Here is a 20015-nt window from a genome sequence, read left to right on the forward strand (position 1 = left end):
CCCTTCCACCACACCAGACTTAGCAGCTGGAGGCAGCTGTATCAGATATTGGATTGGTACCGGCTGATATACATCTTTAAATCTTAGCTATCAGTATTGACCCCCAACATCTCTATCGGTGCACCCCTAATTTTTAGCTTTCTCTCTATCTCTATATAAAGATGCTAAGATGAAAATCATATTGGCTGGAATTTAGGGAATGATGAAAACCATTATTAATAATGACTCATTTTAAATAAAATATATATCAAGAGACAAAATGCATGATATGATCTGGCTTTATATGGCACTGATTAATATAGATGCACCTTAATCAGTTTACTGTGAGGCTAGAATTATGCAAGTGAAATATAAATATGAAATATTACAGAAAGGGTGAACAGACTAAATCTTCCCTTTGGGACAGCAGTAACTGAAAAGGAGACAAATACTGAAACCTACGATAGAATTTTTGTTTATTTGTTTGTTTAAATAGACTCTCCCCCTCAAGACCTGCCAGAGCCCAAGTTTGGAGACCTTTTCAGAAGTAGTGTAAACTTTCCCTTTGTGAAAGCTTTTAACAGACAAAGCCAGGCTGTGATATTGTTCAGGGGGATTCTGCTTTATGTTTATACGCTACTCATTTTTGAAGTTATTTAGTTCTCCTGTTCGCTCTCCTGTTTTATAAGTTATTGTGTTCCCTTACTATATGCCACTCTGAGCTTTTGCTGGAAAGGGAAACATATAATTAATAAATACAATTTAAAAAAAGTCAAACAGCAGAAAGCCATCATTTATTTGGAAGAAAAGGAAATTCAAATAATTTAAATTTATTTGCAAGATTCTCTCTTCCTATGTGTTATAGAAGTCAGGGGTAACAAAGATCTGATCTGTGGAACCATATCACCCAGTCTCCATGATGCTGGCAGTTTGGAAGAGGCCCCTATATAGGTCAGATACAGTGCCTGTGGTACCTGCTCCAGTTGGTCTGGGACTGTACCACAAGGTCCCTGCTCTGGCCAGTCCTGGTTCAAGCCACATATAGCACCGTGCCAGCTGGCCTGGGGTGGACATTGTGTGAAGCATGGGTACCAGAGTGGGCACAATAGGTAGCATAGTCCTCAACCAGTCAGAGTGGACATTTGATCCAGTATGAGGTGGGAGGACCCAATCCACAGGATCAGGTGAGTTTGACACACCTGATGCAAGCATTATGTCTACTGAATCTACTTAGCGATAGATAAAGTCTATCAAAGTACATGCTCTGAAATTTCACCTTTACTCACTGATGACTAAGCTATACATTTTTATATCCAACCCAGGAGATGCACTTCTCCCTTTAAACAGTTAAAGTATTTTATTTGGTGCCAAAAAAATGCAGCACAGAATGTGATTCTAATGTTACACTGCCTTTTTAATAATCCAGTGTGCAGTGTTATTAGGATACCGTACAGTAAGATCTTGTGTAGATGTGCCCACTGATTCTGTAAAGTACCTTCAGAATGCAAAATTATGTATTTTGTTCTATAGTCTTTACTTCCTATGTTAACACGTTTGCAATATCTGCCTATACAGCTAATACACTCTATCCCTTTGTATTCAATTCAGGCAACTGCTTCTTGAAAGACTAGCTCTACTTTTTTCCCCTTTTAATTAACACACAGTCACTTTGGCATCTCTGGAACCATTCTAATCCTTAATACTTTAGATCGGGGCTCTCCAGATGGCGGCCTGAAAGGAGTTAATTGTTGCCCCTGGGTTCCCATCTGGGTGCCGCTCTACATGTTGCTCCAGCTGCACCGGTGGCTGGAGGCTCCAGGCTCCTGCTTTGTCCAGTGTCTCCTTCCTACCCAGGAAATGAGGCAATGCAATACAGCACAGCCTTTAGTGCCAGGGCACCCTGCAGCCCAGGGTACCCAAGTGGTACAGTGCAGCAGGGGACCTCGCAGCAAGGAAACTAAGGGTGAGTTGGGATGCTTGGGCAGTGCAGTAGGGAGTAGTGGAAGAAGGGCAAGGAACAGCAGCAGGGGGAACCCAGTACAGGGAACAGTTGCTGGGATGGGGGAAATGGAATCATGTGGTGCAGTGAGGGGGCACCTGGGTATATGGTACAGTGGGGAGGGCACAAGAAGTAGCAGCAAGGGGGCGGGGGGGAATTCCAGACACACAGGCTGGGTGAGGGTGTCAGGGAGGGGAAGGGAAAGACAGCTCCCACTGGGGTGGCCTGAAGGCATGTGTCACTTAAAAGTTAGACAGCCCTGTTCTAGGTCTTTCTGGTTTCACCCAAGCCTCTGCCTTTTTTTCTTTTCTTTTTTTTTTTTTTTTGCATATAACACGAATTTTCCTCATTGGTTTCTCCAATTCTACAATTTTTGATCCATGTGTAACAACCAAGGAATTGGAGAAATAAATAGATTATAATTTAATGTGTAATTTTTTTTAAATTCAGAAGAGGTACAAAGCCATAAAACTGTCTGAGAACTGGGACAAAACTACTTTGTATTAACTTACCAGAGTCTACCTGTGATGAAACTGTTACCACTGAATGGGATGTTTCTAAATCATAAATGACTGTGTTGCCAGTGCTAAAAGATGCCACCATGTGAGCAGGATCACAACCTATAAAGTCAACTGATGTAGGTATTCCATGCTCTAAAAAAAGTAAGTGGAGAAAGAAAACATCAGAATAAGAAACTATGCCTTTAAAATATCATAGTCTTAAGAAGTTCAATTTATCTTTTTCAGACAGTAACTGAAGAGCATATGAAGGTTAATAAAAACACAGCAAGTAAACAAAATGCTACCCTGAATAGTGCTAATAAAGACTTTAAAAAAAAAAAAAAGATAGCTAAAATCAAGTAATCCTAAATCCACTTTAAGTGCTGGCATCTAAAGCAGAGGTACAACTACCAGGCTGCTTCCAGAGCAAGTTCCCGCCTCACTTCCTAGGATCTCCAGGAGACTTGAAACTACAAAATAATCATGAGTTTGTTCTAAAAAATACTGTCAAGTGGTACCGGGTTTAGAAAAAACTAAGAAAGAAAATAATCCCTTTTCTATCACAGATTTTTCAAGCCAAAATCTAAACTTGTTTTCATGCAAACATCACACACTTACCCTTTTCTCCATTGTAAGTGCAAATACATGGCAATTTTTCTGGTGGATTCCATAATCTAATAGTGCCATCTGCTGAGCAAGATAGTAAATTATTCTTTATACCACTGTAAGCAAGACCCCAGACTGCATCTGTGTGACCAAATAATGTGCCAGCTAGAACATTTGGCTCTGGGAAAGAAAAAAAATAGAGGAACATTTTTAGATGTTAAGTTTTAATGAAAAAGGAGAAACAATCAATACATTAAAATTTCTCCCTTCTACGTGAGAACAAGCAGTTCTAAAGATAATCACAAAAAACAGATTCCAGATTTTTCAATATTAAGTATGGTAATAGAATACTGTGCATAATATCAATCCAGTAAAAATCATGAAGAGAAAATCTACTGCAGGAACAAAAAATGAACCTGGAAATGAGAGAATCCTGAACTAAACTGTATTGGAAAAATAAAATAGGATCCAGAGCAGATACCTGCAATAAACATGCGTTTATTTAGTTGTTCTAGATTCATTAGGTTGGGAATCTGTCTTCAGTCTTGTTATGTTCTACAGAAAAAGGCAATCTATTTCAGAGGATACTTCAAACAAGTCAATGCAAGTGAATTCAGTCTTTATTGAAAGCATTAATATTGTTAATCTTTTTTAAAATCACTGGTGATATGATTCACCTGAAACTAATTTAGAGTTTTAAAAAACCAGAGCTAGCCATATGATAAAACTAGACATTGGTTCTTCATAGGCACTGATCTTTACTATAATATAAATCCAAATTTCCAGGATGAAGACATATCAGTTATTGCAATGAGAAATGAATAAATTGGAATTAAACTAATTTTAAAATTATACAACTTGAAACTAAGAAGCCAAGAGAAGATGGACAGCCACAAAATTGGCTCCTACCCTGGGGGTCTTTAAGAGGAGGCTAGACAAACACCTTGCTGGGGTCGTTTGATCCCAGTACTTTTTCCTGTCACAGCAGGGGGTCGGACTTGATGATCTGCTCAGGTCCCTTCCGACCCTACTTACTATGAAACTAGGAAAATTCTCTCCTCCCCACTGCAGCTTCAATGGAGTGCCCAGATGTAAGAAAGCATAGAAGCTGAGCCAGCCCCCTTTTTTTTTTTTTTAGGAATAGGGAGAAAAAAGGTTGCAGCTTAAGAAGGTACTTCTTCCATAGTCTCCCTTTTCACATGTGCAACAGTCATACCCGCAAATGGCAGTGTTCTTCAAAAATCTTTTTCTTCAGGATGCTTTCTTGTTCCAAATTTTTGGAGGGCACTTTCTTCCAATCCCATATGCATTTTAAGAAAGGTTTGTCCTGTCCCTTCCTCTCCTAAATATAAGCAAACCTGAAGAAGCTTTCTTGACTTCATGGTTGCCTAGTCTGTGCACTTAGTGCTGTACACTTTCCCTGTATTGACACGAAACCCTGAAAGGCTCCCTTAGACATTCTTATAAGGAAGTGCTGATCTGTTCTGAGGAGTTTCTTGGGTAACATCCTTTCTCTTCCTCATTCCCTATCATTTTTGATACTATCAAAATTAATTAATCTTTCTATGCTAGACACAGATCTACACCTATAGAAACATTTCTTCTGCACCAGGGTCATATCAGTGTTCTGGTACCTTTTCCACTTTTCCGGAAGTGAGGCAGCAGTGATAAAGAGAGTAGAAGAACAAAGTGGGGGTGGAGAGAAGTAATCTTTAATGAACGTCTGGGCTAAAGAATCAAGAAGCCTATTACTACTGTCTGCAGTGAGTATCTTTGCTTAAAAAAAAAATATTCAATCTCATTTACAGGCTCATCCAGGAACCCTATCTGTGAGAACCCTATGCTTGAAAAAAGCTACCTGTCCCAAAGCAATTTTAAGTTCCTTTAAATATATTAAAAAATGCTCAAGTTGTACCTTTTTGTACCAATATTGCTTTGATCACCCTGAAAGTTTCATCTACTCCTGAATGTTAACAACTATTTATTTTCAAAAGGTACTTACCATATGTATCATATGGATCTACATTAGGACTAGGCATATTCCACCACTGGATGGTTGCATCAATGCCACCACTAAAACACTGTTCTCCATTAGAACTAATTGCCAAAGACAATACAGGTCCACTATTGAAAAAGATAAAAATTTATATTGTTATTGGCTAACATACAGAGTAGAAATGTAAATTCAACCATTAAGCAAAATAAAGCAATAATTACAAAAAAGTGCATTTATTTCTCTCTGAGTAATCTTCTGGTAAGCAATTTTACTTCCTAATGCAATTCCACTGAAATGTTTTGTTTGCAACCATCCCTTCCTTGCATAAAATCTTGAACTCCACTGCAAAAATTTTGTTAAGTCTTTTTCGACTCAAGGTATGACAAAAATGTATATTAAAATACTTATAGTCTGACTAAAGTACTGAAACTTGTGCAATTTAAAGAATGGTGAAACTGTGCTTTCAGAAGCAAGAGTAATGACCTCTAACTCTACCGTTAATTATTAGGCAGACCAAGTTTCCTGCCCATGTCATAAACGTAGGACTGGAAGATACTAATCCAACCCCTTGTACAAATGCAGGATGTACTATTCCCAAAATATCCCCTGCCAAACGTTTATCCAGCCCCTTCCTGAAAACATCCAGTGAACAGGATTCTACTACTTCCCTGGAAGCTTTTTCCACCTTCTCACTGTTCTGCTGGATAGAAACGTTTATTGAGATTTGATCAAAAACTGCTTTGCTGCAGTTTTAACGTACTGGCTTGTGTCTGGCCCTCTGTGGCAAAGGACAACAGTCATTTATCTCTCTCCTTTTTGGGAGTCTTTCAAATATTTGAAAACCGCTAACATGTCTCCACTTACTATATTTACCTGATTCCAAGATGATTTTGAAATTAGGATGACCCCCCCCCCAGTAATTAATTGTATACATAGAAAATTATAAATGTTATAATCTTCCATGTATAGACTCTAATTACTGGAAGGTTGTCTTCAATTTGTCCCCCCACATAGCTGCAGTGGGGAGCAAGAATTCAGACTCTACCCCTTGCCCCCCTCCAGGCCTGAGCCTGCCAACTTCTCTTCATTCCTCCAGGGCTGTCAGCAGCAGCACAGACCCAGAGCAGCCTGGCCAGGGAAAAGTGGCAGCAGCTCCCAGCCAGGTGGGGTTGGGGCCAAAGGAACCGGAACCAGAGCTGAAGAGAGAGGATGGGAAAGCAGACAGCAGGTCCCCCCCTTCTTCTGCCCTTTGGTCTCCCCATGGTCTGTCCAGCTACATGCCATCTCCCTGACCAAATGAGCCGTCCCAGTGCAAGGCAGGTGGTAGTTCAGCTCTGACTTTAGCTCCAAGCCAGGGGCTACAACTGTAACTGAGCCACTACCTGCCTTGGGCAGGTACTAGCATCTAAGACAGGGGTTGGCAACATTTTTGGACAGAGTGCCCAAAATACCCATAACCTTGAACTGTAACATGCTGGCATGCCAGGGCAAAAGGCAGGTCAGCTGCAAGGGACCTGACTCTTGTTGCAGCAGTGCAGTCCCAGCCCCTTCCCTGCCATTTGCCCCACCTGCAACCAGCAATGAGCTGGGCTGGGGCTCCACAGACCCCAGTGCAGCCGCCTGCAGCCTCCCAACTGCCTGCCATAGTCGGTCCAGGCTCTGACCAGTCCCCTACTGCTCACCATGGAGCCCAGGCTGCTTGCAGCTCTCCAGGGTTTGGAGAGCACCGGCCTGGCTTGTTGCCAGTGTTGGATGCACATGTACCTCAAGGCAGAGAGTGGGGAAGGGCTGGGGCTGAACTGCCACAACAAGGATTGGGCCCCTAATGGCTCCCCACTGTCCAAGGCATGCATGCCAAGCAAAATGCCTTTGTGTGCCATGCTCTGGTATGTGTGCTGGGGGTTGCCTACCCCTGATCTAAGGGGAGGCTCTCTCCCCTCTGTGCTCATGGAAGTGAGGGGGAGGGGGCAAGGGAGAGAGAAAGACCTTGTCTTGAATTCAAGCAAATGCAGTAAACTTTTTCTCCAAATTAGACACTAGGTAGGTTCTCTCAATTTGTCCTTGTACTGCTTACTTTCTAACCCCTTTTACTACTCCTGTTGTGTGCACTCTGGGTTCTCTAAAGCTTCTCCACACCTTAAGATTTGGAGCCTAGAAGTGAACACAATGATCCAGCAGAAGCCTAGCCAGAGCTGAGTAGTATGATATCACCTACTGTCTCTTACATAAATTACTACTAAAAACAGCCCAAAATGTTGTCTTTTTTTTTTTTTTTTTTTGCAACTGCACTGCTGATCCACATTTACTTTCTGTTCCATCAAAAGTTCTCAAGTCTCTCTCGGTAACACTACTGCCTAGCCATTTCTCTCTTTCTGTACCTGTGCATTTGATTTTTCTTCCCTAGGTGCAGCATCCCATTTCATTCTATTGTCTATGAATCAATTCTCCAATTTATCAAATTCCTTTTGAATTCTATTCCTATCCTCCAAAACATTTGCCACACTTCTTGGTTTTGCATCATCTGCAAACCGATTTAGGAAACTTTCTATTCGGGGATCCAAGTCATTAAAACAACTGGCTACTTCACAGCACATGATACGAGTGGCTGAAGCTAATGAAGACTCAAAATACTGATTGATCTTACTGTAGACTTAAGACAGGAGTAAAATTCTGATAGAGATACACAAGACTGCAGCATGAAAATAAGAAAAGTGAAGCCACCTTTAATTTTCCTTTCTATATCCGTCAGCGTAAGCAGTAGGCCTGTGCAAATAAGCAACTATTTGATTTGGCTTCGGATCTGGCTGAGTCAGATGCCAGCAATCCAATTAGGTACTCTGGATTGGTTTCTTGCTTTGATTCAGCTAAATCGACTCTGAAGTTTCAGAGTCGCTTTCAAGATTCAGCCATAGGCTATATTGAGGAATCAATGAAATACCTGTAACTTTGTTGTTTTTTGTCTGATTTGGATGAAACAGGGGTGGTTTGCAGGGGTGGTAGCCTCTGCTGAGAGCAAGAAGCCTGCTAAGTTTCAAGGAGATTAGTGCAGGGGGTTGGGAGAAACTGCACCCCAAATTTTTTAAAGCAAAACTCATGTCACATGTATGTGTTATGTCACAGTGCGGTGAAAACTGCAGGGATTTTGTAGCCCTTGCTGAGGCCACAAAGCCTGCCAAGTTTCAAGGAGATAGGTGCAGGGGTTCTGGGGCCCTGCACCTCTAGCTGCTGACAGGCAAAACTCGTGACATAGATGACTGTGTGCGTTAAGGGGAAGCAGGGTGAAAGCTGCAGGGATGGTAGCCCCTGCTGAGGCCATGAAGCCTGCCAGCTTTCAAAAAGCTAGGTGCAGGGGTTCTGGGGCCCTGCACCTCTAACTGCAGGGGGAGATGGGGGACTACTGCAGGCCTGGCTGCTAAGCTACTGTGTTACCAGTTACCAATCAACCATGATTCACTCAGGGACCAGCTCAATACACAGTAGCTAGCTAATGTAATGAGTTAATGAGCAAGGATTAACACCTACAAAACCACAGACTAAGTGGAGGAAAGAATCAAGACAGGCAGTCAGTTGCACAAACATCCCTGTACCATCCCTGCAGTTTTCACCCCACTGTGGCCACACACACACACACACACACACACCCCCCCCATGCATTTTGCTTTCAGGACTTTGAGGTACAGTTTTCCAGAAACCCCCGCACCTATCTCCTTGAAACACAGGTCATGCTTTCAGCAGGGGCTACCATCCCTGCAAGTTTCATCCAAAAGACAACAAAATTATAGATATTTCATTGATTCCCCATTATACTCTATGGCCAAATCGGCTCCAAATCTTTTCTGAAGCAATTTGGAAGCTTCAAATAGATTCAGAAAGCCTAAAGCTTCCACCAATTTGATTTGGATTCACAGATTTGGCAACCGAATCATTGCCGAATCACAATCATGATCTGAAGCTTTGCACAGCTCTAGTAAGCAGTACTACTTTTAATAGTGCAAGTTTTTTGGGGGGGGGGGGGAGTTAAATGGAAGATAATGGGGATAAAGTCTGCAAAGATTAGAGTTACTTTCCTAAATAACATAATCAATAAACATCTTTTGTTCAAGTCTCACTTGAGAACAAGAAAAGTGATTTTTTTCTTTTCCAAAAAGAAGAGAGAAAAGCAGTGCAAGCACTATATTTCTGTACTGGTATATTAATGACTTCCCACGGGATTTCAATTTGCTGGGTTCCATTACACTAGGGGCAGGCAACCCCTTGGTGCCAGAGCATGGCATGCAAAGGCATTTTGCTTGGCATACATGCCTCAAGGCAGATGCTGGGGAAAGGAGCCACGGCTGCATTGCCAAAACAAGGATCAGGCCCCTCACAGCTCCCCTGCCCTGGCACGCTAACATCTTACAAGTGGAAGCTGTGGGTGTTTTGGGCACTCCACCCAAAAACGTTGCTGACCCCCTGCTTTAGACACTGCAGCGTAGGGTTCAGGCAATTATGTCCTTATACATCTCACGATCTATTTTGAGGCTGGAGACTTGCCTCTCTGTGGGACAGATGTGGGATTAAGAAATGTTTTACTATCTAAAGTGTTCTAGTGAGGGAAAGGGTACCATCCTCCTTTGCCAACACCAGCAAATTGTCCATTCATTCTATTTCTGCTCCCAGGGGCCTTTTGGAGTTTGCAGCTACTAGATTTGGGACTTAGTCACAAGTGCCATATTTAAGAGAGAGGCACTTCCCCTCACAATGCATTTGCCCTCAAACATGTTCACTTTTGTTGCCCATTTCTTTATCAAGTTCTTCAACAGACAGCAGTCAGGTTTAATTGGCTCATTTTCAGGAAGTAATGCAGTAGTTAAATGTTTTGATGGTCCTTACCGCTGCATGGTTTTCTTAATATAAGCTCCAATGGCAAGTTGCACTGACACTGTTTTGTTACTTTGTACTGGCTCCCCCACCAGAAACAACCCAAAAAACAAACAGGCAAGCTCAAGACTTAGAAGGTAGAAAAAAAGGCCTTGCTTGACATTGTAGCTGGAATTGTTAGGGATTGTTTAAATCTTGCCCAGGCCTCGATCACGACTCATTCCATTTATTACTGCAACCATGTCTCTCAGGTTTCCTGGCATCTCCTACCTACTTCCCTCTCCAAATACAGTTTGCAATGAAAATCCATCTGCCTCAATTTATGCCATTTAAGACTCCCTCATTAGCCCTCTTAGAACATTCTCAGGTTCAAAGGCCTACACAATTTAGATCCTTCCTACTTTTCAGCTTCGTCTATTTTTCTTCTTCACCTACTCAACTCTTTTTATTCAAGTTTTTCTCTCACACCCACTTCTGTACCTTTTTTTCCTGCAGCCTGTTATATCTGAAGGCATCTTTTCTAAATCCACTAACTACACTTTCATCTTTTTCTATCACTTGTCTCAAACCAGTTAGAGTAGAATTACACATTACTGTTTTCTCGCATACAACTTTCCCCCAAAATCAGCCTACCAAAACTGGGGTGCACAGATTAAGCAGTGCAGCTGATTTTCTGTCCAGGATAGAAGCACCCTGCTTTGATCCCTGCTCCACTGTGCAGCAGCTGTGGCATTGTTATTAAGAATATTATTAATCATAAATAAGAGATGTCACGGCATTTTAAGGCAGCTGAGGAAGTCAATTGACTTAATTTGCTCTTCACCTTCAAGAGCAAATTGGATGCTTATCTTGCTGGGATCCAATGACCCCAGCTGACTGCCTGCCCTTTGGGCGGGGGGCTGGACTCTATCTTCCGAGGTCCCTTCCAGCCCTAATGTCTATGAAATCACTCACTGTTTTTAACTCCATATGTGGTAACAATCACCTCTTCTTTTTAATGGTTTTGATTTTCCACTGATGAAGCTAACCTTTTTAGGACAATTTTTCTGCCTTCTAACTACTCCTGTGGTGTCTCTTATTTCACAGCCCTGGAGACTCTTTGACTCTTTTCAAACTCACAGATCCACTCATGCACATCAGTCTTCAGCAGCAACAAAGGTTAGAGGGAAAGGAAAGGTGATGCAGCTGAAGATTAGGCTCCGTCGTTGCTCTATACAGCCATAACTGTGGAAAAAGCTTTTTCTCCTTAATTCTACCTTTCCAAGCCAAGTTGTGTATTAATTCTGGGGCGTGTCATATGCAAGAAAAACAGTATATTCAAAACTGCAGTCTTAAAAGATATGGGTATCATTCATTAAAGTCACTGCATGATTTAGCACCTTCCATTTCTTCCCCTTTTCCCCTGAACATCAACCACTGTTACCATCTCCATCTGTTCTTTGCTCACTTCACTTCAGCACAAACATTCAATGTTTATTTGCTTTACAAAGCATCATGCACTTGCCTGGTAATATGTATTATAGTTTTAATAAAATTAGTGGCCTTTAAGCCAAGATCCCTAGAAAACTGGCAAAAGCTGTTTGTAAAGTACTAACTCCAGCAAACACTTACATGTGGGCCCTAAATGTGTAGATAGGTTCTACATCTAAAGAGGCACTCCTGAAAGAAAAATTGGGAAAGGTGAGTGTACATAAACACAATCTGTTAAAATAAATGTAACAAAAAAGATTTTACAGAGATGGCTAACAAGTTTTCAAAAACATGTAAAAGCTTTTTATTTAAAAAACCCCAAAAACCTATAAACCTCATATACTTGCTTTTTGGCAGGAACTGTTTTCTGCAAGTTCCAAAGTTTTAGAGTATGGTCCTCAGAGGCTGTAACCAGCACAGGCTCTACAGGATGAAAAGCTAATGCCCGCACTCCATCAAAATGACTGCGCAGCGTGTATTTAGGATTCCATGTCTTCCGGAAGGCATCTTTATTGGCAGGCAGCTAAAAAAGGCAAGTAATAGCTTTACTACTGATCCTATGTATAAAAATATGCATCATATTTGTGTTTGAAAAATTAAGCTTTGGTCAAAATATAAAAGCCCGTTTAATGGTATAATAAACTTAAGACAGTTGCTGCAGAACTACCAATGGAAAGAAAAGAGAGAGCTGCATATGGATTAACACTAAGATGAATGCAAGGTACTGCAGGTTAGTCATATGAATTAAAGAAAGGTTTTGTTTGTGGGCAGATTGCCAAAGTTTCTAAGGCATTTATTTGCAAATAGGTTAGAAACACCTATGAAATAAAACAAAGTATTTGCATTTCAATAGGTACTTGAAGACTACTTTTCCTGCAAGCAAGTATCCACTCCAGTTCTTAAATATAACACGGTAAATTAGAAATACAAACATGCTTGTGCACAAGGCAGCTGATACAATACAGAAGCCTCAAAAACCATGTATCTGGAAGAAAATTCTAATTTAATCAGAAATTTGGTTGTTTATAATTCACCTTTCCAGAAGGTTACTCAGGGTATTAAGCTGTCAACAGAGCTCAAAGTCCCAGATTTTGATGGCAGACCACATTGCTGAATTCCCAGCCCTTTGGTAAGCACCACCAGGCACAACAGGGCTCTACAGGCCAGACCTGACTCTCAGGCCATAAGTTTGACACCCTTGATTTAAACCAAAATGATTTAAATTAGAAATTTTAATCTCAATATGAATCTCTAAGCAAGAAGCCTTGATATTTAAATTACTGTATTTATTTTATTATGCATTTATTTTGTATAATTACTTTCTTAGAAAAAGGTTGTCTCATTCTTCAGTAACCGTATGCAGATCACAGAAAATCAGGGTTGGAAAGGACCTCAGCAGGACTTCTAGTCCAACCTCCTGTTCAAAGCAGGACCATCCCCAACTATATCAGCCCAGCCAAAGCTTCGTCTAGCTGGGTTTTGAAAACCTCATGGATGGAGATTCCACTGCCTCTCTGGGTAGTCTGTTCCAGTGCTTTACTACCCCTCTCCTAGTGAGAATGTTTTCCCTAATATCTAACACAAACTTTGCTTGCTGCATCTTGAGAGCTTTGCTCCTTGTGCTGTCATCTGCCACTGCTGAGAACAGTCCAGCTTTATTTGGGACCACCCTTCAGGTAACTGAAGACTGCTATTAAATCCTCTGTCTTCTCTTCCCCAGACTAAATAAGCCCAGTTTGCTCAGTCTCTCCTCAGAAGTCATGCCCCCCAGCTCCCTATTTTTGTTGCCTGCCACTGGACTCTCTCCAATTTGTCTACATCCTTTCTGTAGTGGGGGGCCCGAAACTGGACACAGTACTCCAGGTGATGACGGGCAATTAAAGACAGTCCTTACACTACCTGTAGCATTTCCTTCTGATGCACTATTTAGTCACCTAAACAATTAGATAGCTGAACTTCCATTTTTCAGATGTTTAAATGTTTACATTTCACTTTATTAAAAAAGACAATGACTTCTCTTATTTATAATGAGTAATAATCTAAATAATTATTTTTGTCAAGCTACTTTTGGATGGAACCTGGAATTCAATTAACCTACACAAAACCAGCATTATAAGATTATTAGTAAAATAAAACTACATGAAATGTGCTAGCCACAAAAAAAGGTGCATCCAACAGGCTTTGCATTTAAAACTTAGTGATATATCAACCAGTAAGAGTAAAATCTCTAGTCAGTAAACTGAAGTGGTTGTTTATGGAAATTGTACCCTTCAGTTTTTGACCTAATAGGTTTTATCCTCTCATGGTGAGTTTTGTCACAGATTGTAACTGAAAGTTTGCTTTTTCAATTGCCTTCAAATTTTTCAACTTAACATACTGTTCTAAACTAAATAAAATGAAATAAAGAAAATATTCTCTCTACACCAGCAGAAGAGTCTACAGTTGCCAAAAGCAAGTTTGTGCATTCAACAAACTGTTTCTGTTTAATAGAGATTTCCTCCAACCCACTGGTTTCACCCGCCCTAAAAAGCAGAAAACATGCATTGCTTGGGGGGGGGTTCATGATTACTATATTATGGGAAATTTAGTCTTTAATTTATGTTGTTAACATTTCTGATTTAGTTTTAAAACAGGTTTTGGGTTAAAAGCAGATTAAAATTAAAATATTAAATTTTTAACCTGGTTTTAAACAGGGAAGAATTCTATCAAATAAGTTTAATATTAATATTCTTGAACTTTCTAAGGCCATTCCCAATGATCATAAAAGGAACTCTAAATTAGAAGTTTATACTAGTACAGCAATTTTTTGTATTTTGTGAGATACATGCTTCAAAATACTACTAATCTATACTGTTACTGTTAGAGTCTTCAACCTTAAAATCAGGTTAATAGTGACTTCCTCTAATCTTTTTCTTCCTTATTGGTAGGATCTTCCTACTCCAATATGGTCTTAAAATTATGCTGTTGGATCAACATACATAGTGGTTGTGAAGTTGAATAATGTATTACCCATGTTATTTAGGAGACTGGATTAGGCTTTAAGGGTTCTTTTTAACCTTATCATATGCATGACATGTATAACTACTATCTTACATACTTTGTCTTGCATAACATTATGACTACAGAAGTAAAATAAAATGTTAATGAAAACAAAACTTTCTTTACAGAAATCCAGTTAAAGTGAATGTCCAATAAATATTTGTTCTGCTTTGTAATTCCAAATTAGCTTTATACATTATAGCTGGATAATGTAATAATGGATTACACTTTTATGTAATTCTTGTACATAATTTGTATAATATGTAAACATCTATTAGTACCTCAACAGAAAACAAAGGAAAAAGAGTTGGGACAATTACAACCTGCCACAGGACAGTAAACAGCATCTGCTAAGAGGTTACCTTCCACCTCTTCTAAAGATTATTTTAGTATTTAATTATTTAGTAGACAATGGCTACAGTAAGCTTTGTTTACATATTAACTAAATTTAGACCATCTCTGCATCACTCTAAAATATAAACTTGTATTTCCCAAATTTCTGATACCTGGGGCACCGATTTTTTCTGGATTAAAACTGGCAACACACTTCACTTTTACACCCCAAAAGAGATGGATGGAAGGATGTAGGCTTGTGTCTGGGGGTGGGTATAATTTTTTTCCCCAAAAAACGTAACTGATTTGAGTCCAGTTTTTCTCCCACCCAGGCGGGAAGTTGGACTTGAAGACCTACAAGGTCCCTTCCAACCCTACTTCTATGATTCTATAACACATTCCATTCCCTGCCAGAGAAAATTGTATCAGTACCAAGAGGCACAGTTAGCAAAAGAATCTGTAACTGCTCTGAATTCAATAGCACCCCAGATAAAAATCACTGCAATAGGTCTAAATTCAGAAGAGATATGGAAGGTGCCCTTGAGGCTAAAAAAAAAAATTGAGAATCACTGGTCTAGCTTGTGCCACTTGCAGGCAGGTGGGCCCTGTTCTTTCCACTGTCTGCCCCTTCCTGACTTCTTGTCTGTACCTCGGGGGGGGGGCAGCACCCACTGCTGCAAAGTTCATACAGGGTTTCCCATGCTGGCAACTCCTCCTGCCAGCCCTGGAAGCGTGACAGAAGTGGAAGGGATGAGGCGGGCTGCAAACTGCAACTCTGTCTGAGAGCCCACCTGCCCACTTGAAGCAGAGAGTACTGCTGGGAGCATGGGGGCAGGAGAACTAACACAGGAGGTATCTGGGGGCAGGTAAGGGAGGGGGGAACAAAGTGGTGGCAGCCATCTTAGAGGAGCAGCCATGAGCACTGCTAGAGCACTTGGGGCAGGTGCAGGGTGCCAGACAGCAGGGGAGCATTTATCTCCACACAGGGAGATCTCACAGAACACCTCCATTGCTCTGCTACATCACACCCTTTGGGAATCACTGATAAGCTTTCTATAAGGAATTTAATTATTCTAAATTGGGTTTTTTTGGTTTGTTTGTTTGTTTTAATATCAAAGGAACAGAATATCACTTTAACTATGTGCCTTCCTGAAAACTGTCTTTGAATACATCATCACTCCCCAAACCTTGTGGGTTCACACCCCCCAGCAGTAAGACTGGGCACTTCTAAACTTGAGCAACAACTGCCGCTTTTGCCATCACCAACTGCCACCATTTCCTTTCACCAGTGGCCAGGACAAATGGCAGCAGGGAGAAGAAGGGTGGCAGCTGAAGTGGAGGGAGCACAAGCATGGCTGATGCAGAGGGGAATTGCCGATTACCACTGATTTATACGCGTCTCCAGGGGGGCACACCATACAGCATGGGAAATATTGCAATGACCTTTTTTTTTTTTTTTAAGCTTACAGTAACAATCTTGGCAAGGGAACCATAGAGAAAAAAGACAATACTGGTTCTAAGGACTCTTTTTCTCCAAACAACTGTTCTCAAAAAACAGACTTGAATCATTTGCTTCAGTTAGCTGTCAGCAAAGGAAGTAGCACACATTTATTTTATATTGTCTGTCAAGAGCCTAAAAGTGTCATAGGTGTCTGGCTTGTTCAGTATTAAGAAACTTGATGTTCCTACCGTCTCCCTCAAGTCTTGCTCACTCACCAAGTAAGCCTGAAGGCAGATAGCTAATGAGACAGATACTAGAAGTCTATTAAAATGTAGATCTGTAATTTTTTCAATATAAATTCCCTCTGGATGCTGCAACAGGATCTTAAATGGTCACACACCCTAGAGCTTATTATACCAAAAACACAGGATGTTAAGATCCTTATCTTTAGTCAACATTCAGTATTTTGTAGCCATCTAAACTGACAACAAATCAAACTGTGCAAAACATTTTGTTAATGAACAAAAGGCGGCAAATGAACTGCGTTATACTGCCTTTTCCTTAACTGACTTAGAATGTTGCCAAGCTTAAAGCTGCCCCCTCAAATTATATGATCTCATGGGTTTCCACTGGACTCCTTCCACATTCAGGGAACAGGATAGTGCTTAGAGAAAGAGCTGCTTGATATTTTTTTTCCTTATTATCCATGTAGATCCACATCTCAGACCCTGCATACCACTGGTATCATACACAGAACACAGAGGTGGCATCTGTCTGCTCCAAAAATTTTAACATATATATCTTCTGTACACTTCAGTGAAATAGGAAGTGTTCAGGAACAGTTGCTTCCCACTTTGATTCCTGATCCACTCAAAGTTTAAAACCAACTGCTTACCAGGGGCAGCAGCATTTCTATTAAAGCAGCCCTGAGAGAGTCAACTGACTTCATGGTTCTACCTAATTTTTTTCTAAACTCTTTATTCTACAGGGTACTAATGACCCTCTCCTTTTTAATGGTCTTTCACAGCTCCTTTAATCAAGCTGTGCTATCTTCTGCAATTCTGCCGTCTGTTAGCTGCTCTTGGTACTAGTGCATATTTCACAGCCCTGAGGACAGTTTTTTTTAGCTACAGTTAAAAAAAACTCATGGAAATGTTAACTCAGGTGAAAATTTACACAGGTATGGAAATAACTTCTCATGAAACACTAGATTCAGATGCCCAGAAAGGCTAAATTTCATTATATGAATCTGAAAAAGAAATATACATTTTATTGTGATGACAACAAGACTAACGAAATGACATTTTTGGATTATTTTTGCCTAGTGCGTTGTGTTTTTTATACACAATATAGAAAATCGATGCCTGTGCCACTTACGTTATTTGTTTCTGCTTCTTTCTTAAACCAAATAATATCACCCAAGTCCCCTAACATTAGTAAAGACTTTAGTTTCTTTCTAACTGGAGAAAAATAGATTGTGTTATTTGGTGTGATGCAGCATATTTAATGATGCCATCTGCACCACCCTTTTCAAAATCCTAGATCCACTCATTGGAGTATTATCCACTTTCTACAAACAAGGAAATGAGGCAGAAACATGTTATGCTCAACATCTGCAGAAACATTTTCTAATTTTAGATCTCAGTGACTAAGTGCCACTTTTTACACACCAGGACCTGATTTTTTCAAATCTCATTTTACACAATGCTGACTTCAATTACAGCTGCCAAATGTACAACACTGACAAATCAGGCCTGTGGCTGAACATCCAGGAAAGGAGGGATGGATTTACAATAAATATGGTCATCTATGAAGTTTCATTTACCTTTTCTAGCTTTTTTACTGCAAGTCTGTAAAAACATCAGTTCTAGCATCCAGTTCCCAAGAGTCACAGACAAGGATCTCATAACAAGACCATTCCAGTTCTTCCTTTCATCCCATCTTATTCCCTGCATGCTTTCCACTTACTACAGTAAAAATAGCAGTGGGCATTCTCATGTTCTATACCAGCAGTTGGCAACATTTTGTAGCAGAGGGCTAGAATGGCCCAGGTCTGGCCTTTGCCAGGCCAACACTAAGACACAGTTGGTACCACTGCATCTCCTTGTTATGATCTCACCCCCCCAACCTGGTGCAGCACAGCAAATTCTCTGCCATGAAACTGCAGCATAGTGCACTGTAGGCAAAACCCTCATGGCTGAACACCACTGAAGCTCCCTCACCACTGAAACCTCAGCTCCACAGGCCAAACTGAAAGATCCATAGGCTTTGCAGGCTGTACATTGCCAATCCATGCTCTATACAATTTGATCCTTCTTCTGCAGACAGTATCTCCTGTGTTCTCAATATGACTTCTACTACGAAAAAATGTGTCATCATGTGATTAAAGTATCATGACATACGTGCACAAGGGAGACCGAATTAAAGGCACAAGCAAATCTAATACTGGTATTCCCTGTCTTAGCTTCCTGAGTGTACAATTTCAATAATATGCTTTGGAAGTAGCCTTTTTAAATGTAGTTTGTTCTTTAAAAAAATGCATTATATGCAATTTCTAAAATAATCTTCTACAGAAATGTGCTGTTTATTTTCATTTTCTCTCTGTTTTTGAATAAATCTCATTTTTGGATGACTGTGGTAAGGGCAAGTTTACAAACTCCAGGCCTCTCTTTACATTCCAGGTATCCCAAGACCTCTCAAGAAATATGCCCAGTGAAAAGGCAAGGACTTCTTAGGATGTTATCTTTTATTGAACCAACTATGTAGCTAAGATGATGTTAAACAAGTCTTCAAATGAAAGAGGTTCTTCCTCAGGGTCAACAGTAAGAGAACATCTGAAAACTAAATCCTCCACCCCACATCAAATCACAGGGTGCTTGGACACAGGAATGAGCTTGTAGCAAACTATATTGCTGTTAGGCTGCAAAAAGACACAGAAACAAGGACAAAATGGCAGGAAACAGGGGCACTGATGTCTACCACCGTCACTATTATCAAGTCCCCAAACCTTTATTAATTCAGAGTTAAGTAGGGCCATTTTAGAACAAAGAATTTCGCTACATTCAGGCCTTTAAAAACAAAGACAAAAAGAGTTAAGGTATCATAGAATCACAGAAGTAGGGTCAGAAGGGACCTTGTAGATCTTCAGGTCCGACCCCCTGCCTGGGCAGGAGAAAAACTGGACTCATATGAGTCCAGCCAGGTAGGCATCAAGCCTCTTCTTAAAGACCCCCAGGGTAAGAGTCAGCACCACTTCCCTTGGAAGTTGGTTCCAGCTCCTAGCCGCCCTAACTGTGAAGTAGTTCTTGCGGATGTCTAATCTAAACCTACCCTCCAATAACTTGTGTCCATTATTCCTTGTTATGCCAGGGGGTGCTAGGGGAAACAGTGTCTCCCCCAAACCCTTCTGGTCCCCCCTAGTGAGTTTATAGACAATCACCAGGTCCCCCCTCAGCCTTCTCTTGTGAAGGCTGAACAGGTTTAGGTTCCACAGTCTTTCATTTGTAGGGTCTGCCCTGTTGTCCTCGGATCACGTGGGTGGCCCTCCTCTGGACCCTTTCAATGTTGTCCAAATCCCTCCTGAAACAGGGCGCACAGAACTGGACACAGTACTCCAGCTGTGGCCTGACCAGTGTCGCATAGAGGGGAAGGATCACCTCCTTGGCTGTACTTGAGATGCACCCGTGGATGTACAACAAGGTCCAGTTAGCGCTGCCAACCGTGACCTTGCATTGTCGGCCCATGTTCATCTTGGAGTCAATAATGACTCCAAGATCCCTTTCTGCCTCCGTG

General features: G+C 40.9%; 1 protein-coding gene across 1 annotated transcript in view; it reads right to left on the reverse strand.

Moving 5' to 3' along the window:
• Nucleotides 1–20015, reverse strand: part of STRN3 (striatin 3) — a gene marked incomplete at its 5' end in the record, with an annotated part of 118248 nt that overhangs the window by 7319 nt on the left and 90914 nt on the right. Inside the window, 5 exons of the mRNA XM_019551123.1 lie at nucleotides 2491–2631; nucleotides 3097–3264; nucleotides 5087–5208; nucleotides 11552–11599; nucleotides 11758–11933. Coding sequence (XP_019406668.1) covers nucleotides 2491–2631; nucleotides 3097–3264; nucleotides 5087–5208; nucleotides 11552–11599; nucleotides 11758–11933 — 655 coding nt within the window. The remainder of the gene's footprint in view (nucleotides 1–2490; nucleotides 2632–3096; nucleotides 3265–5086; nucleotides 5209–11551; nucleotides 11600–11757; nucleotides 11934–20015) is intronic.

This window comes from Crocodylus porosus, unplaced genomic scaffold (assembly GCF_001723895.1).
Source record: "Crocodylus porosus isolate Cpor-Errol unplaced genomic scaffold, CroPor_comp1, whole genome shotgun sequence".
Classification (NCBI taxonomy): domain Eukaryota; kingdom Metazoa; phylum Chordata; order Crocodylia; family Crocodylidae; genus Crocodylus; species Crocodylus porosus.